The 21,869-nt window shown below is 69.3% G+C and overlaps 5 protein-coding genes across 5 annotated transcripts in view; 3 read left to right on the forward strand and 2 right to left on the reverse strand.

The window, feature by feature from the left end:
- Positions 1-745: 745 nt before the first annotated feature.
- Positions 746-2,950, reverse strand: CHLNCDRAFT_57811 (expressed protein; the record flags this gene model as incomplete). The annotated part of the gene is made up of 6 exons (XM_005847651.1): positions 746-783; positions 1,035-1,210; positions 1,434-1,831; positions 2,040-2,151; positions 2,376-2,518; positions 2,861-2,950. The coding sequence occupies 6 exons, from the start codon at positions 2,948-2,950 to the stop codon at positions 746-748; spliced, it is 957 nt and encodes a 318-aa protein (XP_005847713.1).
- A 6,844-nt stretch (positions 2,951-9,794) lies between these two features.
- Positions 9,795-11,524, forward strand: CHLNCDRAFT_133749 (hypothetical protein; the record flags this gene model as incomplete). The annotated part of the gene is made up of 5 exons (XM_005847483.1): positions 9,795-10,008; positions 10,172-10,393; positions 10,629-10,735; positions 10,987-11,100; positions 11,513-11,524. 5 exons carry the CDS (start codon positions 9,795-9,797, stop codon positions 11,522-11,524), a joined length of 669 nt encoding a protein of 222 aa, XP_005847545.1.
- Positions 11,525-11,811: 287 nt separating this feature from the next.
- CHLNCDRAFT_133750 (hypothetical protein) lies at positions 11,812-16,971 on the forward strand (the record flags this gene model as incomplete). Its single annotated transcript, XM_005847484.1, has 12 exons — positions 11,812-11,909; positions 12,071-12,227; positions 12,465-12,614; positions 12,998-13,140; positions 13,371-13,453; positions 13,678-13,775; positions 14,086-14,151; positions 14,455-14,608; positions 14,896-15,129; positions 15,315-15,989; positions 16,327-16,430; positions 16,672-16,971. 12 exons carry the CDS (start codon positions 11,812-11,814, stop codon positions 16,969-16,971), a joined length of 2,262 nt encoding a protein of 753 aa, XP_005847546.1.
- A 213-nt stretch (positions 16,972-17,184) lies between these two features.
- On the reverse strand, positions 17,185-19,872 carry CHLNCDRAFT_133751 (hypothetical protein; the record flags this gene model as incomplete). Its single annotated transcript, XM_005847652.1, has 9 exons — positions 17,185-17,300; positions 17,588-17,654; positions 17,904-17,966; positions 18,248-18,307; positions 18,483-18,536; positions 18,679-18,780; positions 19,052-19,159; positions 19,359-19,384; positions 19,638-19,872. The coding sequence occupies 9 exons, from the start codon at positions 19,870-19,872 to the stop codon at positions 17,185-17,187; spliced, it is 831 nt and encodes a 276-aa protein (XP_005847714.1).
- Positions 19,873-20,612: 740 nt separating this feature from the next.
- Positions 20,613-21,869, forward strand: part of CHLNCDRAFT_133752 (hypothetical protein) — a gene marked incomplete at both ends in the record, with an annotated part of 8,716 nt that continues 7,459 nt past the window's right edge. The window contains 3 exons of the mRNA XM_005847485.1: positions 20,613-20,681; positions 20,917-21,624; positions 21,733-21,769. Coding sequence (XP_005847547.1) covers positions 20,613-20,681; positions 20,917-21,624; positions 21,733-21,769 — 814 coding nt within the window. The remainder of the gene's footprint in view (positions 20,682-20,916; positions 21,625-21,732; positions 21,770-21,869) is intronic.

A 21,869-nucleotide genomic window follows, 5' to 3' on the forward strand; every position in this document is an offset into this window, starting at 1 on the left:
ACGGCGGCGAGCCGGCGGCGGCGGCGGCGCTGCGGGCGGGGCTGGCGGATGGCGAGGCGAGGCAGCTGATCGATGTGGGGCACCGCTGCTGACCAAGCGACACCTGCCAGCCAGCTGGCACCAGCCACAGCACACGGCGGGCGGGCTTCCCCCTGCCCCGGTTCCTGTTGTGCGCGCATGCCCCACTTGGGCATGCCAGCCGCCAACTTGCATTCCTGTTACACATGTTTGCATTTCGCATGCAACAACATGAATACAGGGGCGGCACGTGCTGGCATGGGGGGTGAAGGGGCAGAGGGCCTGGGTGCTAGGCGGTTTGAAAAACGGGGTTAATAAAAAAAACTAAAGACAGATTCGATCGAGGAGCAATAATATGAGTAGGATGAAAAACAATGCAACGGGAAAAAACGTGATGGATGCAAAGTAGAGAGGCCGCTGGGTCACCGACGGCGGCTGGCTTGGGGACAGGGTAAAGATAGTGTGCAGGGCGGTCGGCTGTAGTATCAGGATAGGGGCAAGTCTTGCTGAGGAGCCAGGGAGGAGCGCTCCACCCGGCTTGGACATGTATTCTTGCTTATGATGCTCGCTGCAGCGGCAAAAGCGCACAGCTGCGCCGCCTGTTTAGCAGGGACACAGGCGTCCCGCCGCGAGCGGCGGCGATCAGCGTGCTGCAGCTGACGCTCTGCGCAGAGCGTCAGGTTCATCAATGTGTGGACTGCTTTGGTGCCGGCCCGGTGGCCAGCCGTCAGGCGTGCACCGCCACGAGGGACCACATGCACAGCACTGCAGCAGGGCGTGCACATGCATCAAGCTCGGGCGAACGACAGTCACTGGCAGGTGCTGGTGGGCGAGCGGGGGCTGGCCGGCCCCAGGCGGCAGGCTTGTCAAAGGTCAGGCATATGCATGCATGCATCCCATGACTGCATGCCCAACTCAGTAGCCTGCCGCACCATGTCCGACCTACCAGCCGGCACAACACGCCTACAAGCCGTACCACCCCACCCAACATGCCTCACCCAACAGGCGCAACCCACCTGCCGGAGCAGCAAACATGCTGTACTCAATCAGGGTGGGCACCGCCTCGCGCCGGGGCGGCGCCCGCCCGCGCGCCACCTGTGTCTCCACATGCTGCGCCAGGAAGGCGCGGCGCTGGCGCAGCTCGGTGCGCCAGATGTACAGCGTGGGCAGCAGGAAGCCGAGGAGAAGCTGACTGCAGCGCGGGGGCGCGTGCGACGTGTGCGGTGGGTGTTGGTGGTGGCGGGCCGGGTTGGCGAGACAGCAGCGGTGCATGCGTGCAACTAAGCAGGCGTGGGTGTGGGTGGTGGTCGTGTGCATGCGTCAACAGGGGAGCAGGGCGTGGGCAGGCGCCGATGCAAGGCCCAGCCCAGCCGCAGCGGCGGCAGGACAGCCCGCGGCGGCACCCTCCAGCCCACCTGACGGGCTGCCAGGAGACGCACAGCTCGGTAGCATCCTCTGGGCCGGCGCCTGCCACCAGCCCTAGCCCCGCCCTGGGCAGCTGGACCTCTGCATCCGCCGCCATGGCATGCATGCAGGCGAGGCGCACCGCCTCCCGTGCCGCCGGCGGCGCAGCCAGCACAGTGGCGCCGCAGTCGCGGCCGGCGGCGTAGGCGAAAAAGGCTGCCCGGTGGCGCCGCAGCGCCAGCAGCGGCGCCAGCGCCAGGTTGTTGCGGCACAGCGTGCGGTTGTACAGCAGCAGGAGGATGGTGAGGGCGGCCTGCTGCGGCAGCGCCACGCGGAAGCTCAGGCTGTTCCACACGCTGTTGAAGCACTGCCACAGCCAGCCGCTGCCCGTGGCCAGCACCGCCGCCATCTGCGGCCACGTGCCGGGGTTGGCAGGCAGGCGTTGGGTGGGGTGTGGTGTGGCGGCCGGCAGGAACGGGCTCCAGGGCGGGGCTGGCAATTGCAAGCAGGCTGGCGCTGCGGCCTCGCGCCGCGGCACCGCCATGCCAGGCCTCAGGAGGAGGTGGCGAGGGCAGGGTGGCTGCACTTGCGCACAACGCACACGCTGGCACACATACCTGGAAGGTGGATGGGTACCCAGACTTCGGGCTGGGGTAGAGGTGGTGGTGGGTGTAGCAACCGAGCCCCATCTGTAGTAGGTTGTCAAAGACCTTGATGGGGGTGCGCCACCTGGGAGGCACGGCAGGCGGATCCAACAGAGGGGGAGGCGAGGGGTGGGGTGGGGGTGGGGTGGGGGGCCAACTGGCGCTCGGCGCCGGCAGCGGACACAGCCTGCCGGCGCCAACCCAATCCAACATGCGCGCCTCCTGCTCTGCCTCGCCACTCCTCATTCTCCCAGGCCATGCCTCATTGTCCCAACCCCCCTCCAGGCCAGCGCCCCCGCTCTCGCTCACCCAAGGTACAGGCGGTGCGGCAGCCAGTGCGAGACGGCTGGCAGCGCCAGCACCAGCACCACGGCGGCGGCCACGGGCCACTCCCGAGACGCCAGCACCCGCAGCAGCACCACACACCAGATGGCCGCCCGGTTGAGGTGGAACTGCAGGGAGATGCGAGAGGGGAGGCGGGGTGAAGGGAGGTTCGGCGCAGCAGGTACAAAGGGAAGGAAGCTGTGCGTGCGGGCGGTGCATGGGCGGGCGGCGGGAGCGGGGCCGCGGCGGCAATAACTCCAGGAACCCTGCTGGCCCGGGGGGGCGCGCCCCCCCTGCTGCGCCGAGAGCCCGCACGATGCCCAGGGCTGCGGCTCCGCCTCCAGGCATTTCCGGGGCAGACTGCCGTCGTACGCCACTGAACTCTACCTTTCGAGGAGAGGTGTCGGGGAGCACCCACCGGGCATGCCACTCGTCGTGGGCGGCTCAGCGCAGCAAGGGTCCGCCCTCACCTGCTTGCCCAGCTTTCTGCCGCGGCTCGCCTGCAGTTCGGCGAACTGCCGCTCCAGGGAAGCGTCTTCAAATCTCAGATCCGCTCGCATGGCCGTGAAGGTCCATTCTGTTCAGGGTTACAATTACAATTTGGCCAACTTGTCACAGGAGCCACACACTGCCAGCAGCAGCACACTGGCTGAACAAGGCGTTTAGCGGCCCTCAAGCAGCTCAGTGGGGCAGGTAGCCACCAGAGCCCTGGCCACGCTGGAATGGGGGCCTGCATGAGCCTTGCATGTGTTGCCCGCTTGCTGGCACTGGGTTTGAATGGCAGCCCAGGTTTTCCTGGAGCAGCCACAGGCAGCAAGGGCAGTGGTTTCTGCTCCTTCCTGCCCCAGTGCACGCTGCTAGCACCAGGTGCAAGAGACGGGGGGGAATTGCGGCAGCATTCGCATGACCCACCCGACCCACCCTGGCGAGGGTTAAAGGCAAGCCGTGGCACGGTGTCCCACTTGGATTGGTTGCGGGAACTGCCATGAAGTCAACGCCTGCGGCCCTGCTGCGCTTGCTGTGCCGACGTCAGCGTCGCCGCCGTGAAGCCAGGCGGCGGTGCGGCCATGCAGGGGCTGGCGCTCCTGCATGGTTACGTGGGACACAGCGGGCGTTACATCGGGGCGTGGTGATGCTGAGAAGCGCTGTGCCGCCGGAGACGGCCAGGCTCCCCAGCCCTCACCGCATGCAGGTGCTGGCCTGCTAGCCTGAAGCACTCCCAGGGTTCAGCTTTGGCTGCCAACCAGGCAGGCCAAAGATCTGGGCAACCTACTTCACTCACCACCTGGTGTGCTGCTGAGCAACACGTGGCTCGTTGCTGTGGCAAGTTGGATAATGGGCCGGTTTGAGGAGAGAGCGAGATGGGCGCCATGTCAGCGTCGGCCCGCTCCTGGAGGGCGGCCAAACCTCTGGGTGATGCTGGATGGGGGTGAGTGGATCGCCCTCCATATCTTTGAATCATCTGTGGGATGCGACAGGAACTTTGAAGCAGACATGGCGCCCACAGGCGGGCAAATGCGTGTGGAGTCGCCACCCCGCCTGCGCCCGCGACTCGGCGGCGAGGCTGGGAGTGGGGCTGTGTGCTCTGTGATCATCGCTACCACAGCAGTGCACAAGCACAGGAGAGGGATACTTGCAGCAGCATCCAATGAGAAGAGCAGACGCCATCTGGGGCAGGCTGAACCCCTGCATGGGAGCACAGCGTGCGCTGTGCAGTGCATGCTGGGCCTAGCCGCCGCCAAGTCCAGCCGCGTTCACGACCCGTTATTGTCGTTTCTTCTCCATCACATCTCCAGTCCAGTTCAAGCAGCTCTACAGCCAAGGGGGCGCTGCGAGGGCTCCCTCCGGGGGCCCGCCCCGCAGTGGCGGCTCCAATGCAGTCCCCCTTCGCCACGCTCCCCGATGCGATCGTGGCTGACCTCATCTTCGCGCACTTGCCGGCGGCGGAGCTGGTGGAAACGGTTCCACGGGTGTCCCGCCAGTTCCGCCGCTGCGCCTCGCTCCCGTCGGCGGCATGGCGGGACTTCGAGGTGTGTTGGTGCACCTGGACCCCAAGACAATGTTCAAGACGCTGCCACGATTGATTTGCAGTGCCGGCATGCCAAGTCATGCAAGTGCATCAGCACAGGCCCCTGTTCCAGCCTGTTTCTCCGCCTCTGCTCGATCGCAACATGCGCGCGCCGCTCGCCCCCCTGGCCCTGTCGTCCTGCTTGCAGTGGCGCTGCCGCAGCCTGGAGAGCTGGATGGGCCTCCTGCGCTTCCTGCGCCCCCGCATGCCCGCCATCCACACCCTGCGCCTGCGGCTGGCCGCCAACGTGCCCACCAGGCGGCGCCGGCGCTTGGCCAGCCGCGTCGCCGCCGCGTGGGCGACGCTGGCCGACCGGCTGGCCGCGGCCGCGGCTCTGGAGGAGCTGTCGGTGGTGTGGGATGTGGGGAGCTGCAGCTGCTCCTCCTGGCTGCGCGTGCTGTACCCACCCTTGGATACCGCCACGTTGCTACCCGCCCTCCCCCGCTTGGCACGGCGTGGCGGGCGCCCGCCGCCGCTGCCCCGCCTGCGCTGCCTGGAGCTGAGCTGCGAAAGCGGCGTGACGCTTTCGGCAGCACTGGCCCTGCTCCCCAACCTGCAGCAGCTATCCATCGGGCCTGGGGGCTACTCATGCAGCGAGGGGACGTTGCTCCCCGCGTGCCGCCGCGCGCCGGCGGTGCCCGCCTGCCTTCCCGCCACCCTCACAGCCCTGGTCCTCAGCGGCCCGTGGGCTGCGACCAGCCTGGCCTGCTGCCCCGACCTGGCAGACGCCCTGCCATGCCTCAGGGAGCTGAGGATGCCTATCAGCACAGCCCAGTTCCCCGCCTACTCTCCGGGACGCTTTCTGAAGGCCCTGCTGCCGCTGGCGGGGCAGCTGGAGGTAGGGCACAGGGTGTGCGCTGTGTGCTGGGCGTGGGAGGGCGCGCATGTTCATGCGAGCATCCCTGCCCGCGACAGCCTGCAGCAGGCTCCACACCAGCCACCCATGCCAAAACCGCGTTGCTCCCCTGCCCGACTCCCTACCCTTCCCCTTGTCCATTCCACTTGTCATGCAGTGCTTGGAGCTGCCTCCACATGTGCTGCCACTTGTGGTGTCCCAATTCACCGCGCTGCAGACGCTGGTCGCAAATCGGGCGCCTCAGGAGGTTGCCCCGGAGGTGTGGGACGCCATCCTTTCCAGCCTCAGGCGAGCCACCGCAGCCACCTGCACCGTTTGCCCGGGGCATGCATGCTGTAGCCAGCACACCACGTCAGCGCACCCCGCCAGGCGGCGCAGGTAGCGCCTTGCAGCTTTGCGTTGCATTCTGCCCGCAAGTGCCGCACAACACTTGCACACGCTCGCCGATGTCCTTCCCACTGGCCCACCCACCCCGTCCCTGCCGCTTCCTGCCCTGTGACCAACCAGCGCAGGCGGCTGCACACCCTGGACGTGACGCAATTTGTGGAGCCGGATGAGAGCCTGACGGTGCCGTTGGCGGCGGCGCCGCCCACCCTGCGCCACCTGCGCCTGGCTGGAGCATTGGATGTCGACTTCCTGCTGCCCCCTGGGGACTATCTGGGGTGGGTGGCTGGCGGCGGCTGGGGCAGGCAGCCGCCAGCCGTGCTGCCCGCGCTGCGGAGGCGGGTGGCCGAACTTGCCGGCCCTGGGCAGGCCCCGCCCCTCCTCTGCCCGCCATCCCTGCCCTGCCCACCTGCCCTCAAGCAACCCCGGCGTCGGCTCCCGCACTGCCCCGCCTCACTCGCAGGCACCTGACCAAGCTCAGCCTGGGCAGTGCGCCAGCGCTGCGCCTAGCCCCTCTGCTGCCCTTCATGCCCCAGCTGCGCCACCTGGCGCTGGAGTGCGGCATCCACCCCTTCCACCTCGGCAGCCTGCCACCCCCTGCCACAGGCACTGGCGACGCGGCCCTGGATGGCGCCGTCGCCGCCGCCGCCGGCCTGCGCCTCGCCACCCACCGCCGCCAGCTGGCGGAAGCGGACGCGCTGGCAGAGGCGCTGCTGGCGTCGCGGCAGCTGCGTGTGGTGGAGATACGTATTTGCCATGACCGCGCAACGATGCCCATAGCACTGTCTCGCCTGGCCTGGACCCTGCAGCGCGCCAGCAGCGCCATCGATGTGCGCCTGGAGATTCCAGAGGAGGAGGAGGAGGAGGAGGAGGAGGAGGAGGAGGAGGAGGAGTGACAGGGGCTGAGGTTGAGGCTCCTGCCAGCGCGCTGCTCTGCCAAGGCTCCGGCCGCCGCTGCTGGCTGCCGGGCAGGGACCTGCGGCTGTGATAACTTGCTACTCTCCAACACTGTTTCCTTTCCATTGATCATTTTCGCCCCGACCCCAGAATCACTGCCGTGGGTGTTTTTCCGCTGTGCTGCCCCGTCATGCCGCCAAATCTGCACCTTGCTTTGATCCCATCACTAATCCTTGCACTGCTTGAATTGGATTTCATGCAACAATGAAATCACAACAAAAACAGAACACACGTGAAGCAGGGAGGGCAGCCTTCACTGCTCCGGCACCCACCAGCCCACCAGCAGCAGGCCGCCCTCGCCGCCGCCGCCGCCGCCGCTGCCACCCAGCAGCGCCAGCGGCAGCGCGTGCGCCATCTGGCTGGCCAGGAAGCCCACTTTCCACCAGGTGGGCCCCGGCTTGGAGAGCGGTCCCAGCGCGCACCAGTACAAGCCGTCAGCGCCAAAGGCAAAGCAGGTGGCCTGCATGGGGGTGTGGCACATAAGGGTGGGTGACTGTGGGTTGGTACGGATGACTGCCGGCAGCCACTGGGGAGGCGCAGTCAGGGCACGGCAGGGGCGGAGCTGCGCCGCTGAGGCTGAGCGGGCGCCCACCCGGAAGCCGGCGGGGAAGGTGTGCGGGTCCATGCTGAGCTGGAGGTCCCAGCCAGTACCGCCGCCGCCCGTGGCGCCGCCCCCGCCGCCGCTGGTGCCGCACGCCGCCTCCGCCGCCGCGTGGCGAGGGTCCTCTCGTTCCAGCTGCAGCACCATGGGGCGGGCGGGCGCCCAGGTGCAGGGGATGGCGCGCTGGGCGCAGTACATCGTGGTACCGCTCCAGCCCTCCAGCGAGGCGGTACGCAGGCCGTAGTGCAGCGCCCGCCGCGCCACGCGCCGCGGCCCAGCCCCTGGCCCAGCCCCGGCCTCCGCCGCCGCCTCGGCGGATGCAGCCGCAGCCGCTGGTCTGCTGGCCGCCAGCGCGGCGCTGCCGCGGCACCCGCCCTCTCCCTGCAGCTGCTGCAGCTTCTGGATGGCAAGCTGCTCGCAGTCTCGCCGCCGCTCAGCCTGGCCCTCGCCCGCCAGGTCAGCCGCCACCCTGGCGCTGAGCAGGCGCCACGTCAGCGCCGTGCACAGCCGCCGGTCGGCCCACTTGGCATTGGCCTGCAGGTAAAGTGCCGCCGCCGCCACCTCGTGCGCGCTCATCGCCCCAAAGCGCACGCAGTCCAGCAGCGCGGCCGCCTCGGCTGAGCTGGCGGCCTTGGCCAGGTGGCACAGCGTCTGGAGAGGCAGGGACGGGCAAGGGAACCAGACGGCTGGAGTGTGTGTGCAGCCTCGCGATGGAAGTGCAGGCAGCAAGGACTGGCACGTAAAAAAGGCCTGGACTCTGCTCTGCTGGGACCCAAGTATCCACCCCTCGCCACAGCTGCTGCCTGGCAGGGCGGCAGGAGCAGACACCCACCTCTACCAGGCAGCACTCGGTGGGGGCGCACAGCTGCGGGCTGTGCAGCAGCTGGCGGCGCTGGGGTGGCGGCCACTCCCTGAGCATCGCCGCCGCCTTGTCGCCACTCAGCATGAAGAAGTGCTGCGACAGGCGGGAGGAGCAGGCAAGCGGCCGGCAGCAGTGAGGCCCCTGTCGGTGCTGCCACAGCAAAAACAGCCCAACGCACCCATCAATGCCGCCAAACACACACACGGGCCAACAACAACAACAACACTCGTGCCACCACCATACCCAACACACACACACAGATGCAGCAGCGCAACACCAGCAACCGACCTGCAGGAAGTCTTGTTCGATGTGGTGTGCCAGGCCGGCCAGCTGCAAGTCAAGAGCCACCCGCAGCACCAGACCCGAGTGACTATCCAGCACCTCTTCCTGCAGGTACCGCTCCGCGGCCTGCAGTACCACTGCCACCTGCGGGGCAGGTGGCAGCAGAGCGCGCGGGGGTGTCGTGAAGGCAGGCTGGCGCGGCTGTCCGAGCAGGCGTGGCGTGGCGTGGCATGCGGGGGCGAGGCAGCTCCAACAGGCATGACTCAGCCAGCAGACCTGCAAGTAGGAGGCTGCCTGCAGCAGGTCCGCCACGGTGGCTGGTCCCAGCAGAGCAGTACCGCTGCGCAGCACCGCCGCCAGCAGCGCCACCGCGCGGTGGCCAAAGCCGAGGGCGATGGCGGCGGGGGCTTCGCCAAAGCTGCAGAGCAGCGCCGGGCAGGCGGCGGCAGTAAGTGTAAGGCCGTGGGGTGGGTTTCCTGGAGGCATCCCTAGCATGCACCTGCCTGCCGAGCGCCGCACCTGGACGCGTGCTGGTAGTAGGCGCTGTGCCGCAGCAGCAGCGCGCTGGAGAGCTCGCACCTGCGCAGCACAGGGAGGGCGAGCGCGGGTGGAGACGGGCGGCGGCGGCGGCGACATTGGAGCGCGGTTGAAGTGTGCTGCCTGCAGCCCTACCCGCCGCCTGGGGGTGCTCCCACACCGCTCAGGAGCACGGTGGGCTCTCCAGCCGACACGCCAGAGGGCTCGTCAGAGGGCTCGATCACGACTTGCTGCTCCCGCAGCGACGATGTCACCAGCTGCTTCCTCAGGGCGATCAGCGATGGCTCTTGCAGTAGGTTGCTATCAGGGGCAGCCCCGCTGGCCTTGCCGGCCCTGCCGCCCTTCGGCATGTCGTCCCACGCTGCCTGAACTGGAGTCGATGAACTAAACGCTGACAGCGCGATCAAGGAGGGAGGAATGGGGGAGAGCACGCCGACCACGTTTGGGCGCCGGCGCCTCACCCTGTGGGCTGGCAAGCCGGCAGGGTGTGCACATTCCCGCTGCTCCGCTGGAATGACGCGCATGCATGTTCAGATTCCAATGTGCGGTTTACCACTGACTTGATCATGACGGCTCGGAATTGGGCAAACCGGTGCACACGCAAGCGACGGCTTGAGCAGAACCCTTCCGCTGCCGCTGCCGCTGCCGCTGCACCGACCGCCGCCCCCCTCGGGTGCAGCAGTGAGAGCAGGCATATTGCCACCGGGATACACCGCCAAAATGGAGAGCTGGCACAGGAAACCGGCGCCGCTGTCGCAGCACCACCGAGAAGCTGCTGACGGGGCGCCAGGGCCGGCACTCCCCCTTGCAGCCTTGGATGCTGCCAAACTGCACTTCTTCACCTCCCCTCTCCACCGATGGCGCAGCCCCAGCGCGTGGAGGCGCACAGGGAGGCGAGCGGCACGAATGGCGACCTCGGCCACTCGAAAGGCCCGCACCCGGCCGTGGCAGGCAGCGGCCAGGACAGGGATGTGAGCCAGGGAGAGTTCCACGGCGCCCCGGTGCAGGGGGAGAGCCCGCAGCGGCCTGAGCCGCGAAGCGAGCCAGCGGTTGGAGGCGGCGGTGCACCGGGTGAGCGCTGGCATCTAGGTGGCCCCTCAGGAGGGCAGAGCCGCTTCCATGTCGCTGCAACTTTGACAGCTGGTCCACGGCATGCATCAAGCTCCATCAAGCCCGCCCACACAGTGTTGACCCCGCATGCTGGCCCCCCTGCCCGCCTGCCGCATCGCCGCAGGCCTGGCCACGCCCGGCGCCACCCGCGAGCCGCGCCAGCCAGCGGGCCCCGGCGCCACCCCCGGCATGAGCTCTGCTGGAAGCACGCCGCGCGCGGGCGGGCGTGCTACCCGCCCCCAGACGGGTCTGCTGTACGAGGGGTCTCCGCTGCGCGGCGTGGCGCGTAGCCCGCGCGCCGCGGGCCTCCAGACCTTTGGCTCCAAGTACATGCCATTCGCGGCAGGTGGGGCACGGCCTGTGCAGCCCATCCCTGGGGCAGCAGCTGGGACATGTGCGGTTGGGCTGGTCCGGGACGCAGCACGGCGACGGGTGGGCTGGCAGCTTTCCTCGCCACGCCTGCCCGCCAAGCCCATCCCCCGCCATTCCCCGCTTCCGTTGGCTCACCTCCCTCCCCACCAACAGACTCCCCTCACCCCCTCCCTTCCCCCGCCTCCCCTGCCCTTCCCCCTGCCCTGCAGGCTTTGCCCACATGGCGGGCGAGGCGCCCGTGTACCGCTCGTCTCGCCTCCACGCCCTCAACCCCACCGCCGCCGTCTCCGAGGACACCAGCTACCTGTACACTCTGGTGGGTGGTGTGGCATGGTTCTCCTGGTGGTGGCGGTGGTGTTCATGGGTGTGCGTGTGGTTGCTTTGTGGGGGCTGGTGGAGGCCGGGAGGCGAGGCTGGTGCCTGCTGGGGTCCCGCCGCCGCGCGCCCGCAGCACAATGCGACGCCTGCTTGCGCTGCTTCCTTCCACCCGGAAGCCATGCCTGCAACCGGTGGGTACCGCTGGATACCCATGCTCCCTTCCCGCTTGCCCCCCTTGCTGTAATGCAGGACTCCGGCCTGGAGACGGCAGCCACCCGCGCCGCCAACCCTGACCGCCGCACCGAGCACGTGCGCAACACGGCGCCCGCCGCGCGCGGCGGCCTGGCGGGGCGCCTGTTTGGGGTGAGCAGGGGTGGGCCAGGAGCGGGCGCAGCATGGCGTCTTCCGCGGTGTGGTGTGGTGGTGGTTGGCGGTTGAGCACGAGGGCAACCGCGGGACACGAGGGTGGGCGCGAGGCTGGGGCGGTGTGCCTCTTCTGCTTGTATCCCAAGCCGCCGGCTGTGGAGGGGCGGCATGCCTTGCGGCTGGGGGTTTTCATCTGCTGGCTGCAAAGGCTCTCTGCAGCATGTTGAGGCTGTGCTGCACTACAATCAAGGGGGTGGTTGGAAATGCAGACGAGATCAGCGGGGCAGACTGAGGGACTGGCTCAGGGAGGCTCTCGTCGCCAGGCGGTGCTGCTCACCGCCGCTGCGATTGTGGTGTGCCTTGCGCCATGGCCCAACTCCCCGCCTGTTGCCCCACCCCATGCCTGCAGCCCATCCGCTGAGGCTGCCCTGGCGCCGGGGGCATGGAGATGGATCCGCACCAGCTTCATTAGTCGAACTCAATGAGCTCTTCCTCTTGCGACACGATTGGTCGCGATGGCGCAGTACACCCGCCCGCCGCCCTGTACCTGCAGCCGCTTTGCTCTTCGTCGCCTGGCCTCTCCCTGTGTTTTGATCGCTTGCTGATTGCTGCACGTCGCATCTGTAAGGCAGTGCGGCCCAGAGCGGGGCATCAGTTTGAGAGGGGGCGATCGCGGAGCGGAGCGGCGCCCGCCCAGGAGCAGGAGAAATGACGGACCTGAACGCTTTCAGCGATGCCGCCTTCGATCCCAAGCTCTTCATCAACCAGGCCTGCACCGGCAAAACGGGGGACGAGCCCCTGGAGCGGTGAGCGAGGGCTGCTGCCTTGCAGGCCGACAGGCCCGAGCTGCAGCCGATCGCGACCAGCCGGCCCCAGCCGCCGCGGCCAGGACGCCGCCACCTTGGCCCGCCGCCCTCCGCCCCATCCTCCCCGCGTCCGCTGTGCCTGCCGCGCCTTGCCGCCGCAGGTTCCTGGCTGAGCTGGAGATGAAGCTGCACCTGTCGGCGGAGGATGTGGGCCTGTACCTGCAAGACCACAGCGGCCGTGCCATGCAGCGCATCCCCGCCGCAGCCAAGGAGCTGCTCCGCATCAAGGTGCGGGTGCGGCTGGCCGACCGCAACAGCGTGGGGGAGTGCGAGCGCCCGACTGCTGGGCTGCGTCGCGGCGGCAGGCGCGGGGCTGGGCTGCCACACGCTGCCGCGCGCGCCCGGCAGCTGCTGCCTGCTCTGCTGCTGGCTTCGTGACCCGCTCACAGTGTAGCTACAGCTCCTTAATATCACACCCGTGGCTCATGCTGCTGCGCCCGTGAAAGTGCCGTGCCCAGCCCTGCCAGCTGCCTGCCTCCCCCTCACCCGCCGCAGGACGACGTCGCCACGCTGCGCGGCTCGGCGGCGGCGGCCCTCAAGCAGCTGGAGGATGCGGGCAGCGGGCAGGCGGCGGCGGTGGTGGGGCAGCTACAGGCGGTGGACACGGTCAAGCGGCGCATGGAGGACGCCTGCAGCACGCTCAAGGTGCGGCGCCGCCCAGCATCGCGGGGACGCCCTGGCCTGCCTGCTCGGTTGGGGAGAGGGCCGCATCCGAGTTGGGGTCGTCGCGGCGGCACGGAAACCGACCTGCCCTGCCAAGATGGCCTGCGGCTGGCCGGCCGGCTGGGAGGGAGCAGGCCTGCAGCCCGCGCGGGCATCCATCCCAAATGGCTCCGGATGCAGCAGACAGCGGGGCGCTGCCCTAGGCGCCTCACCCGCCTCGCCTGCCTCGCCGCTGTGCCGCTACCTCGCCGCCCTCCCTCGCCTCCTCCACCCCTGCCTCCCTTGCCCCACCTCCCCACCAGCAACCCACCTCCTGCCCTCCCTGCCTCTGGTGTTCTTCCCCGGCCGCCTCCCCGGCCGTGCAGGAGGCGGCAGGCCTGTCGGCGCTCTTCCAGCAAGTGGACGACCACTTTGCCAGCGGCAACCTGCGGCGCGTGGCCGACACGCTGGCGGGCATGCGGCGCGGGCTGGCGGTGGTGGGTGACTCTGTGGCGGAGTTCCGCGGCGGGTGAGCACCGACACCCCCCCCCTGTTGGCTGCGCTGATGCCGGGGCTGGGTGGGCAGGGGCTAGCGCTGCGACTATGATGTGCCTGGGCTGGCGCCGGTGTTGGCGCTGGCGCTGCCGCCGGTGCTTTGCCGCGCCTTCGCTTCGCGGCCGGGAGCCCCTCTCCCCTGCTCGCCGCCCCTGCTGCCTGCCTCCCGCGTCCACCCGCCGGCCGCCCCGCCTCCCATCACAGGCGCGACCGCCTGGCTCGGCTGGAGGAGCGATTTGCTGCCATGGTGGAGGCCCCCCTCACCGCCGCCTTTGCCAAGCAGGAGGGTGAGCGGTCCGCGCTGCCGCCTCGCACGCCGGTGCTGCTGCAGCCGTGCCAGGGAGGAGGGAGGGAGCCGGGGAGGCTGAGGGATCACCACCAGCAGCAGCAGCAGCAGGGGTCCCCTGCTCTCGTGCCTCGTTCTTTCCTCCTCCACGGCACACCCCGCAGCTCCCAGCCACCCCCGCCTGCCCCCCCACTCGCGGACCCCCTGCCCCCTGCCGCCCTGCAGGCGAGGAGGCGGCTGCGCTGGCAGGCATGCTGGATACCGTGGAGAGGGGAGATGCGCTGCAGCGCCTGTACTGCGCCGCGCGCCTGCCGCCGCTGCAGGTGGGGTTGCCGGTGCTGGTGTGTTTGTGTGTGTGGTGTGGGTGTGTGGGTGTGTGATGGGTGTGTGGGTGTGTGGGTGGTGGCGTGTATGGTGGGGCGGGGGTGCTGGAGGCTGGCCGGGCAGCCTGCGGGGCAGCGGCGGGCAGCGGCACTGCATACCGGGCTGCCCCAAACGCCCTCCCCAACGCCTGCCCCCTCTCCTCCGTCCTCGCTCTCTCGCCGATGCCGCCTGCGCCGCTGGCACTGACGCACGCGCCTCGCTGCCGACTGCCAGCCCGTGTTGCCCACTCGCCCTCGCTGCCACCCGCAGGCGCTGTGGGATGGCTACACAGCGGGTACGCCCTTTGCCTCCTGGCTGCCCGGCTTCTACAATCAGGTGCGGGCCTAGTCCTACGCTGCATTCTGTTAGCAGTCCTAGCAGCTGGCAGCCCAGGGGGCGCCTGCCTGCCGCCGCTTGGCGCGGCCATGCCTCGCCGCCCTGCCAGCCCGGTTGGGCTGCAGGCAGTGCCTGCCAGCTGGCCGCCTCTCGCCCCTGCCGCTGCCGCGACTCGCCGCGCTGGGGCGCTCTCAGCCATTGCACGCCACTCCCCTGCTTGCCTGCCTGCCTACGTGGGCGTGCATGTGTGCACATGGCATCCCTCCACTCCCCTACCTGCCCGCCTGCCTGCCCCGCTCGCAGGTGGTGCACGCGCTGGCGGCCGAGGCGGCCTGGTGCGGCGCCGCACTGCCCGACCACTGCCCCGCGCTGCCGCTGGCGCTGCTGGGGGCGCTGCTGGCAAAGGTGGAGCGGCCGTACCGGCAGCGCCTGGGCGTGGCCATGGCTGCCGCGGCAGGTGGGGCTGGTGCTGGTGCTGGGGGTGGGGCGGGTGGGGTGGGTGGGCGTGGCGGGGCTGCGTTGGACGGGCCGGGGGCAGGGTGGGGGCTTCAGAGGTCAGAGCAGGGAAGCAGAGTAGGTGCTTGCCTGCACTGCGGGATGCGTGGCTCCCTCCAGTTGTCATCACTGCGCGAGAACACTACAGCAGAAGTGGCTCCCGCCTCTTCCCGTCACCGAGTCAGGCCACCTCCCCACTCTGCCCTGCATCCCCTGCCCACCTGCCTGCCCCTCCCCGCATCCCCGCAGGCTCTGTGATGCCGCTGGAGCACTTGGAGCAGGTGCAGGCGGCGGCGCACGACTTTGCCGCCGCCGCCTTCCGCGCGCTGTCCGCGCCGCCCACGGCCGGCGCCGGGCTGTCGCCGGCCGCCTTTGGCGCCGTGCACGCCAAGCTGCTGGCGCCTGTGGAGGAGGCGCTTCAGCAGTACGGCGACCGGGAGCTTGCGTACCTCGGGACGCAGCTGCAGCAGATTGCCGCCAAGGGTGCGCGCCCCGCTTTTCTTTTCTGCTTCATGCTCCGTCGTGCTTTCTTTGTTCCCTGTGCTTTGTGGGGTTCAGGAGGCATCGGCGTGTTGTGTTGGTGCGTCTGCACCCTGCTGCCGGTTAGTCAGTCATGCCCGCCTGCCCTGACGCCGACCGGATTCCCCTGCCCCCCGGTGTGCCTGCAGGCACCGCCGCGGCGGCGGGCGAGGCGGGCGCGGCGGCTCTGGAGGGCACCATCGCCCCCGCGCTGACCGCCTGCGAGGCCGCCCTGGCCCGCTGCCTCAAGCTGACCTCGGGCACCGCCCTGCCTGCACTGGCCCGGGTGCTGGACCGAGCAGCGCAGCAATATGTGTCGGCGCTGCAGGCGGCGGTGGCGGGCATGCGGCGGCGGCTGGGCGAGGGCGGCGGCGGCGGCGACGGCGGCGCCGACAGCGCCGAGGCGGTGCTGCCGCTGCTGACGGTGGCCAGCCAGCTGGTGCAGCGGCTGGCGCTGCTGGAGGGGAGCCTTCGCCAGGCTGGCGCCGAGGTGGCGCCGGCGCTGCTGGACGGTACCGCAGACGTACCGCAGGAGGGGCAGCTGCCCGGCGCCGCCGCGCTGCGCCTGCAGGCGCAGCTCGCGCTGCGCCAGCAGCTGGCCGCCTTTGCCGCCTCTGCCGCCTCCTCGGCGGCGCTGCTGCCGCTGGCGGCGGCAGCGGCGGCGGAGCTGGAGGCCGGCGTGGGCAGCTGCGTGCTGGAGGTGCTGACTCAGCGGCCCCGCGCCCAGCTGGCAGGCCTGCCGCGGCTGGGCGAGTGGCAGCAGCGCGCGGGGGCCCTGCTCCTCCCCACCTTCTCCGCCTACCCGCTGCAGTATGTGACCTCTGGTGAGTGGGGCTGGCGGCGGTGGCCCCAGGCGGGCCATGCACAAATGGATTTGTTGTTGTTGTTGTTGTTGGTGGTGGTGGTGGTGTGTGGTAGAGCGGCGGCGCCGGCACCCCGGTGGCTTGCATGCGCTCCTGCTGGCAGCAGCGCCGCCGTTTACTGCCTTCCATTCGAGCGCCCTCCTCCCGGGCGCCCGCCTGGCTTTGCCACGGCCCGGCATACACACACCGCCGCACACACATCGCCGCCGGCGCGCCTCGATCCCTCCCTGTTCTCGCCACCGCTGCCACAGTGTGGCCCTGGGTCAACCCCTGCGTGCCCCCGCCGCCGCCGCTGCAGTGGGTGAGTACCTGATGATGCTGCCGCAGCAGCTGGAGTCGGCGCTGCTGGGCGAGGACAACGGCGAGGAGGCGGGGCAGCTGGTGGGGGACTGGATCGACAAGGTGTGTGGGTGTACTGTGGTGTGGTATTGTGCTTGTGTTTGGTGTGTGTGTGTGTGTGCGTGTGTTGAGGTGTTGTGTTGTGTTGTGTGATGTGGTGGCGGGGTGCCACTCAGTGAGCAGCACTGTGTGGGCTTCTGCCCTGCGCTGCACTATGCCACTGCGTGCTCCCTTTCCCCTTCCCCAAACCACAAGCCTTCCCAACCATGCCTGGGCCCCTCCTGTGGCCTGTCCATGCCCGCAGGTGGCCCTGGACACAGCCGCCCACTACCAGCAGCAGCTGGCGGCGCTGCCGGGGCTGACGGCACAGGGCGCGGCGCAGCTGGCGGCAGACCTCGAATACTTTTGCAACGTGCTCACCACGCTGGGTGTGGCGGTGCCGCCCTCACTGGCTGCCTGGCACGCCGCCGCCGCCGCCCCCGCCCACGGCTTTGCCGCCGTGGCCGAGGCGGCGGCGCAGGGCGGCGACGCGGCGGGGCGCGCCGCGGTGGCGGCCGTCGCGCGGCTGCGGGGGCTGCAGGCCGGGCCGGCGCCGCAGCCTTAGGGCATGGCATCACTTTTCGATCCAGCTGGATCCAGCCTGTCAAGATGTCAACACGCCCCCAGCTTTCTCTGAGGCACCCCGTGCCCGATCGCCTCCCCTGCAGCCCAGCGCGTTGCCACCCTGCCTCTGTATTGTTACACCAGCATGCCGCATGCATTTGCGCAGCCGACCGACGCAAGGCTCCCGCTCACTGCGCACATGCCCAGTTACATCTCAGAGCAGCGCCCCCACTCCCAGCACCCTCATCTTCACGCCGCTAACCGCTTGGCTGGGCAGGTAGTAGAGCCAGAGGTTGGAGGAGGCGGAGCTGCCCACCTGGATGCGCAGGACTGCGGCAGGTGGAAAGGAGGGAGGAAAGAAAGGCAGGTCGGCAGCAGGCTGAGGCAGGCTGTCCAGAAGCTTAAGCTCAAGCACAGCGGGAGTGCAACAGGGCAGCAAAGGCAAGGAGCTGTGGGAGGCAGTGGCAGCGGCAGCGGCAGCGCAGGCCCAGAGCCACTCGCCAGCGCCTGCATGCAGCGCGGCCGCGGAGAACCAGGCAGCCGCCGCGCAGCCACCAAGCAGGCAGCTGCCAGGCAGGCAGGCGCTGCAGCAGCTGCTGGTGCGCCTGCGCACGCACTTGAGTACTCTTCCTGCCCCTTGATCGCCTGGCTCTCCATTTTGGCGATTGTGTTGTAGGGCACCTTCTGCAGGGAGGAAAGCAAGGGAGGCGGGCGGGCGGGCAGGCCATGAGCGCCACAGCGAGGGGGACAGGGGAGAGGGAGGGGCGTGCACCCAGGGGCGGCACGCCAGTGAGCAAGCGCCTGCCGAGAACGTAGGCGTGCGCTGCCGGGGGGTCTGTGGCCGGCACACCAGCCACCACCGGCAGGCCCTGTGCAGGCCGAGAGGCAACAACGCGTCTCTGGCACATTTCGACAGGCAGAGTCCTGCCGCACCTGGGTGGAGACCGCGCTGCCCACCCACAGCTGCTGCAGCTCGGCCTTGAACGTCAGCCGCACCTGCGGGAGGAGGGGCACTAGTGGGACTTGTGGGAAGGGCCTGTGTGTGGGCGTGTGTGGCGGGGATGATGAGCCGGGCAGGCAAGCGCAGCCGCCGGGGCAGGATGCGAGCTGGCACCAGAATGGTGGTGCAGGATGGCGCAGGAGGCGAAAAAAATAGTGCAGGAGGGGTGGGCTCTGGAGCCACCGGCTGCCACTGATGCCCCGCAGGCACACGATTCCCCCTCCCCTTCTCGCCAAGCAGCAGCCCAGGCAGCCGGCGGCAGGAGGGCCGGCCCCACCTTGGTCCCCTGGCTGTTGTAGAGGCCAGGGATGTAGGTCTGGTCGTCCCGCAGTGGTACCTGCAGCAGCGGTACAGGATGTCGGTACATGTTGTGATCGTGGTATTGCACCGAGTGTGCCCGCCTCTGCTGCAGCTGCTGCTCCTGCTGCACTTGCCGCTGCTGCCATTGCAAAACCATGCATGCGTCTGCGGCTGGCGCGGGCGAAGCACGCCAAGCACACCCTTGCACAGACCTGCTTGTCCTTGATCCCCGGCCAGCCATCGTCTGGGCGCCCCTTGCTGATGACCTGCGGAGCAGGGCAGCTTGGGACCAGCAGTGGGTTGGGCAAGGAGCATCAGCAGCTGCTGCCCATGCAGCAGCTGCGCATGCGCATGCCCACCCACCACCACCACCACCACCACCACCACACAGGCACCCTCCCGCCGCACCTTTTTGTGCTGCTCCTGCTCGCTCCACGGCTCACTGGGCGGCTTGTCGTCCCAGTCCCCTCCGCCGCCGCCTGCCGCGCCCGCCTGCCCAAGCTTGGTCACCTGCACGCGAGCAGCAGCCTGCGGCCGCCAGTCTCGTGTGCTGCCAGTCAGCCGGGCAGGCGAGGGCAGGGGTTGCGGCACCACGCCGCACGCCTCGCCTCTGAATCAACCCTTCCCCACCTGCTTCTGCGCTGCACACAGGGTGCTGTCCCAGGAGTGCTGCCACCCACACCCATCCCGTCCACTCACCAGCACACACCATCACAGACGCCCACACACAATCACGCACGCAATCATACACATAATCATTCACTTTCCCCACCCGCCGCACCTTGATCTCCTCTGGGCGGCTGCCCATGACGATAACCTTGGAGCCGCTCTTGAGCCCCGCAGCCTGCAGCGTCTGCTCGTCCTTGAGCATCCCCTTGAACAGCAGCTTCTGCGGGGCGCACGGTAGAGGCAGGCAGGGAGTGGCGCGGCGCAGGGTGGGCAAGGCGGCAAGGGCAGCTCCATTCGACGGGAAGCTGCACACAGGCACGGCGGCATGCAGCTCTTTCCCCGGGACTGGACGTCCAGGGCCCAAAGAGCTGCGCCAGCTGTGGGAGGAACAAGAAGCAGGGACGCCAGAGCAGTGATACGCGAACCTGGTTCTCGGGTGGCACGCCTGCAGCCACAGCACGACAGCGGCCGCATGTGGTGGAGGTGAGCGGGAAGGAATGGGCGATGGAGAGCCTTGCATGCTGTGCAGAACGTGCCAACATAGGCACTGTCTGGTGGTGTTGCCGTGTCTTGCTCTCTGCCCCAGTCATCGGGGGAACCAGCAAGGGAGGCGAGGAGTGCCCGCCCCACTGCGCGCGGCGGGGGCGGCGCTACTCCCCACCGCTGTCCAGACCGCCCGCAGGCCGGTTTGTGCAAACCTGTGTGCGCCGCAACGTCGGCTTTGAGCGACGCCACTGTGCTGAGCAGAGGCCGCGAGGTGGTCACCGATTGCTTGCCGTAGGTGACCTTGATGGCTATGCACTCCCCATGATCCTCCAGTGATCGCTTTCTATCTTCAGCAGCAGGCTGTTGCTGCTCCCCACCACCCGCTGGCGGAGGGGCGCCATCCTGCGGCTCTGTGGCGGCTGTTGGGACAACAGCGGTCTCTGTCATGCTGCTGCGGCGATGTAGGGGGTGTTGTCATGTGATCTGCAGCACTTATGGCCAACGCTCTGCCGCCGCTGAGCTGGCGCTTGCCGCTGGGCGCCGAAAGAGACACCAGCACCACATTCACATGCCGGTCGGGCAGACCCCTTCATGCATAGAGATGCTGCTCCAATGTGTGACATGGTGGGAAAGCGGTGTCTGCAGCAAGGGCTTGCAGGTGCTGCCCTGCACCGCTTGCCCGACTTGCGGTCAGGCGCCTGTCTGCGAGCGCAGATGAGGAGCTGGCCAGGACATTGCATGCCACATGGGTCTGGCATGTCGATGGGTTCCGATAGATGAACCTCCCGCTGGCGCTGCCCGCGGCCAACAGGACGGCGTGGGCTGGGCGCCGCCAGGTAGGCTGCCACAGGGGTGACGACCACTAATGAATTGACGCAAGGCCGCCCCTTCTCGGCCCAATTTACGGTGCCTAGCGGTGTGCAGCGGACGTCCCTCTCGAACCACAGCCCCCGTGGCGAGGTGAGTGGCCGTGGTGGTTCTCGTCGCCTGCTGTTCTTGTCCTGTCGTTGGCCTGTATCGGTGCCCACTGTGAAGCGCCTCGGCGAGCCCGTAGCAGGTAGGCCAGGGTTAGATGCACTTGGCGGGCACTGATCTGCGGTGGGCGTGCTCCAGCAGCTCTCTGGATGTTGCTGGGGCGAAAGTGCGGGCTCTGCTGGAGGTCTGGCAGCAGGACGAGCCGCTAGCAGATGTCGCTGCCCACAGCGGCACTGGCACCTGCTGTGACCGCAGCAACGACTGCCAGGCACCGCGACCTGGTGCCTGCGATCCGCGCGCGCCGGAGCAGCGCCCCACCGCCGCCCGCCCTCTGCGCCTGCTCGCCGCCGCCGGCGGTTGGCTGCCGCCACCAACCCGCCCGCCGCCGCCGCCTGCCCCGCCCGCCGCAGGCTCCCGCGCGCTCGGCTGGCTTTATGAGCGTGAGCAGCACCCGCAACCCTGGCCAGCTCGGACCCCAGTGAGCGGCAGCTGCTCGTGCCGCCCTCACGCGACCAGCAGCCCGCGCGGCGCCGCTCCCCGGCCGCCTTCCCGTCTGCCGCGGCGGCGGCAGCACCCAGCGGCGCGCCCCCTCCAGCCGCAGCCGCAGGCGCCGCGGGCCACAGAGCCCCCGGCAGGCAGCCCTACGCGCCGTTCTCGGTTGAAGCAGCCGCCAACGGCGGCGGCGGCGGCGGTAAGCGCAGCCCTTCCAGCGCTCCGGCCTCCTCTGGCGTGGTCACCCTAGAAGACGCAGTCAGCTCCATCCCCGCCACCCTCCAGCGCCTGGTGGATAAGGTGGTGAGGCCCCGCAAGGAGAAGCAGGACAGCGAGAAGGAGGAGCACCCAGACGCGGCGGCGCTGCTGGCGGCAAGCTCCAGCGAGCTCGCGCTCCTCGGCCCCGGCGGCGGCGGCGGCGGCGGCGGCGCCCCTTCAGCGTTAACGCTCGCCAACGGCAGCGGCGACTGGCACGCAGAGGCGGGAGGAGAGGGAGACGAGCAGGCGCACCCGCACGGCGCGGCGCGGCGCGTGGCCTTTGAGACGGTAGTGGCGGTGGACGACGGCGGTACCGTACCGCTCCGTACCGAGTCGGCCAACGACAGGTCCCACTTCGTGCGCGGCGTGGGGCCCGTGGAAAGAAAGATGGACGGCTTGAAGCAGTACCAGGCGCCCTGGGGCTACCAGCTGCTCGAGCGGCTCACCCCGCGCGGCAGAGGCTTCTCCCTGCAGGTGAGTGTGGCCCTCGCCCGGCCGCGCCCCACCCTGCTGCCGCTGCATTCTGCCGCCCTGCTGCCGCTGCCCTGCTGCTGCCGCCCTGCTGCTGCCGCGCCGCGCCAGGCAGCCGCGCTGGGCAGCCGCGGCGACGGCGTTCTGGGTGTTTTCGGGCGCCGGGCGGGCCGCCCGCCTCGCCCGCGCGCAGCGCCGTGCACACGCCGGCGCTCCCGCCTCCCCACCCGCCCACCTCGCGCCCTCTC

Source organism: Chlorella variabilis (assembly GCF_000147415.1).
Source record: "Chlorella variabilis unplaced genomic scaffold CHLNCscaffold_10, whole genome shotgun sequence".
In the NCBI taxonomy this organism is placed as follows: domain Eukaryota; kingdom Viridiplantae; phylum Chlorophyta; class Trebouxiophyceae; order Chlorellales; family Chlorellaceae; genus Chlorella; species Chlorella variabilis.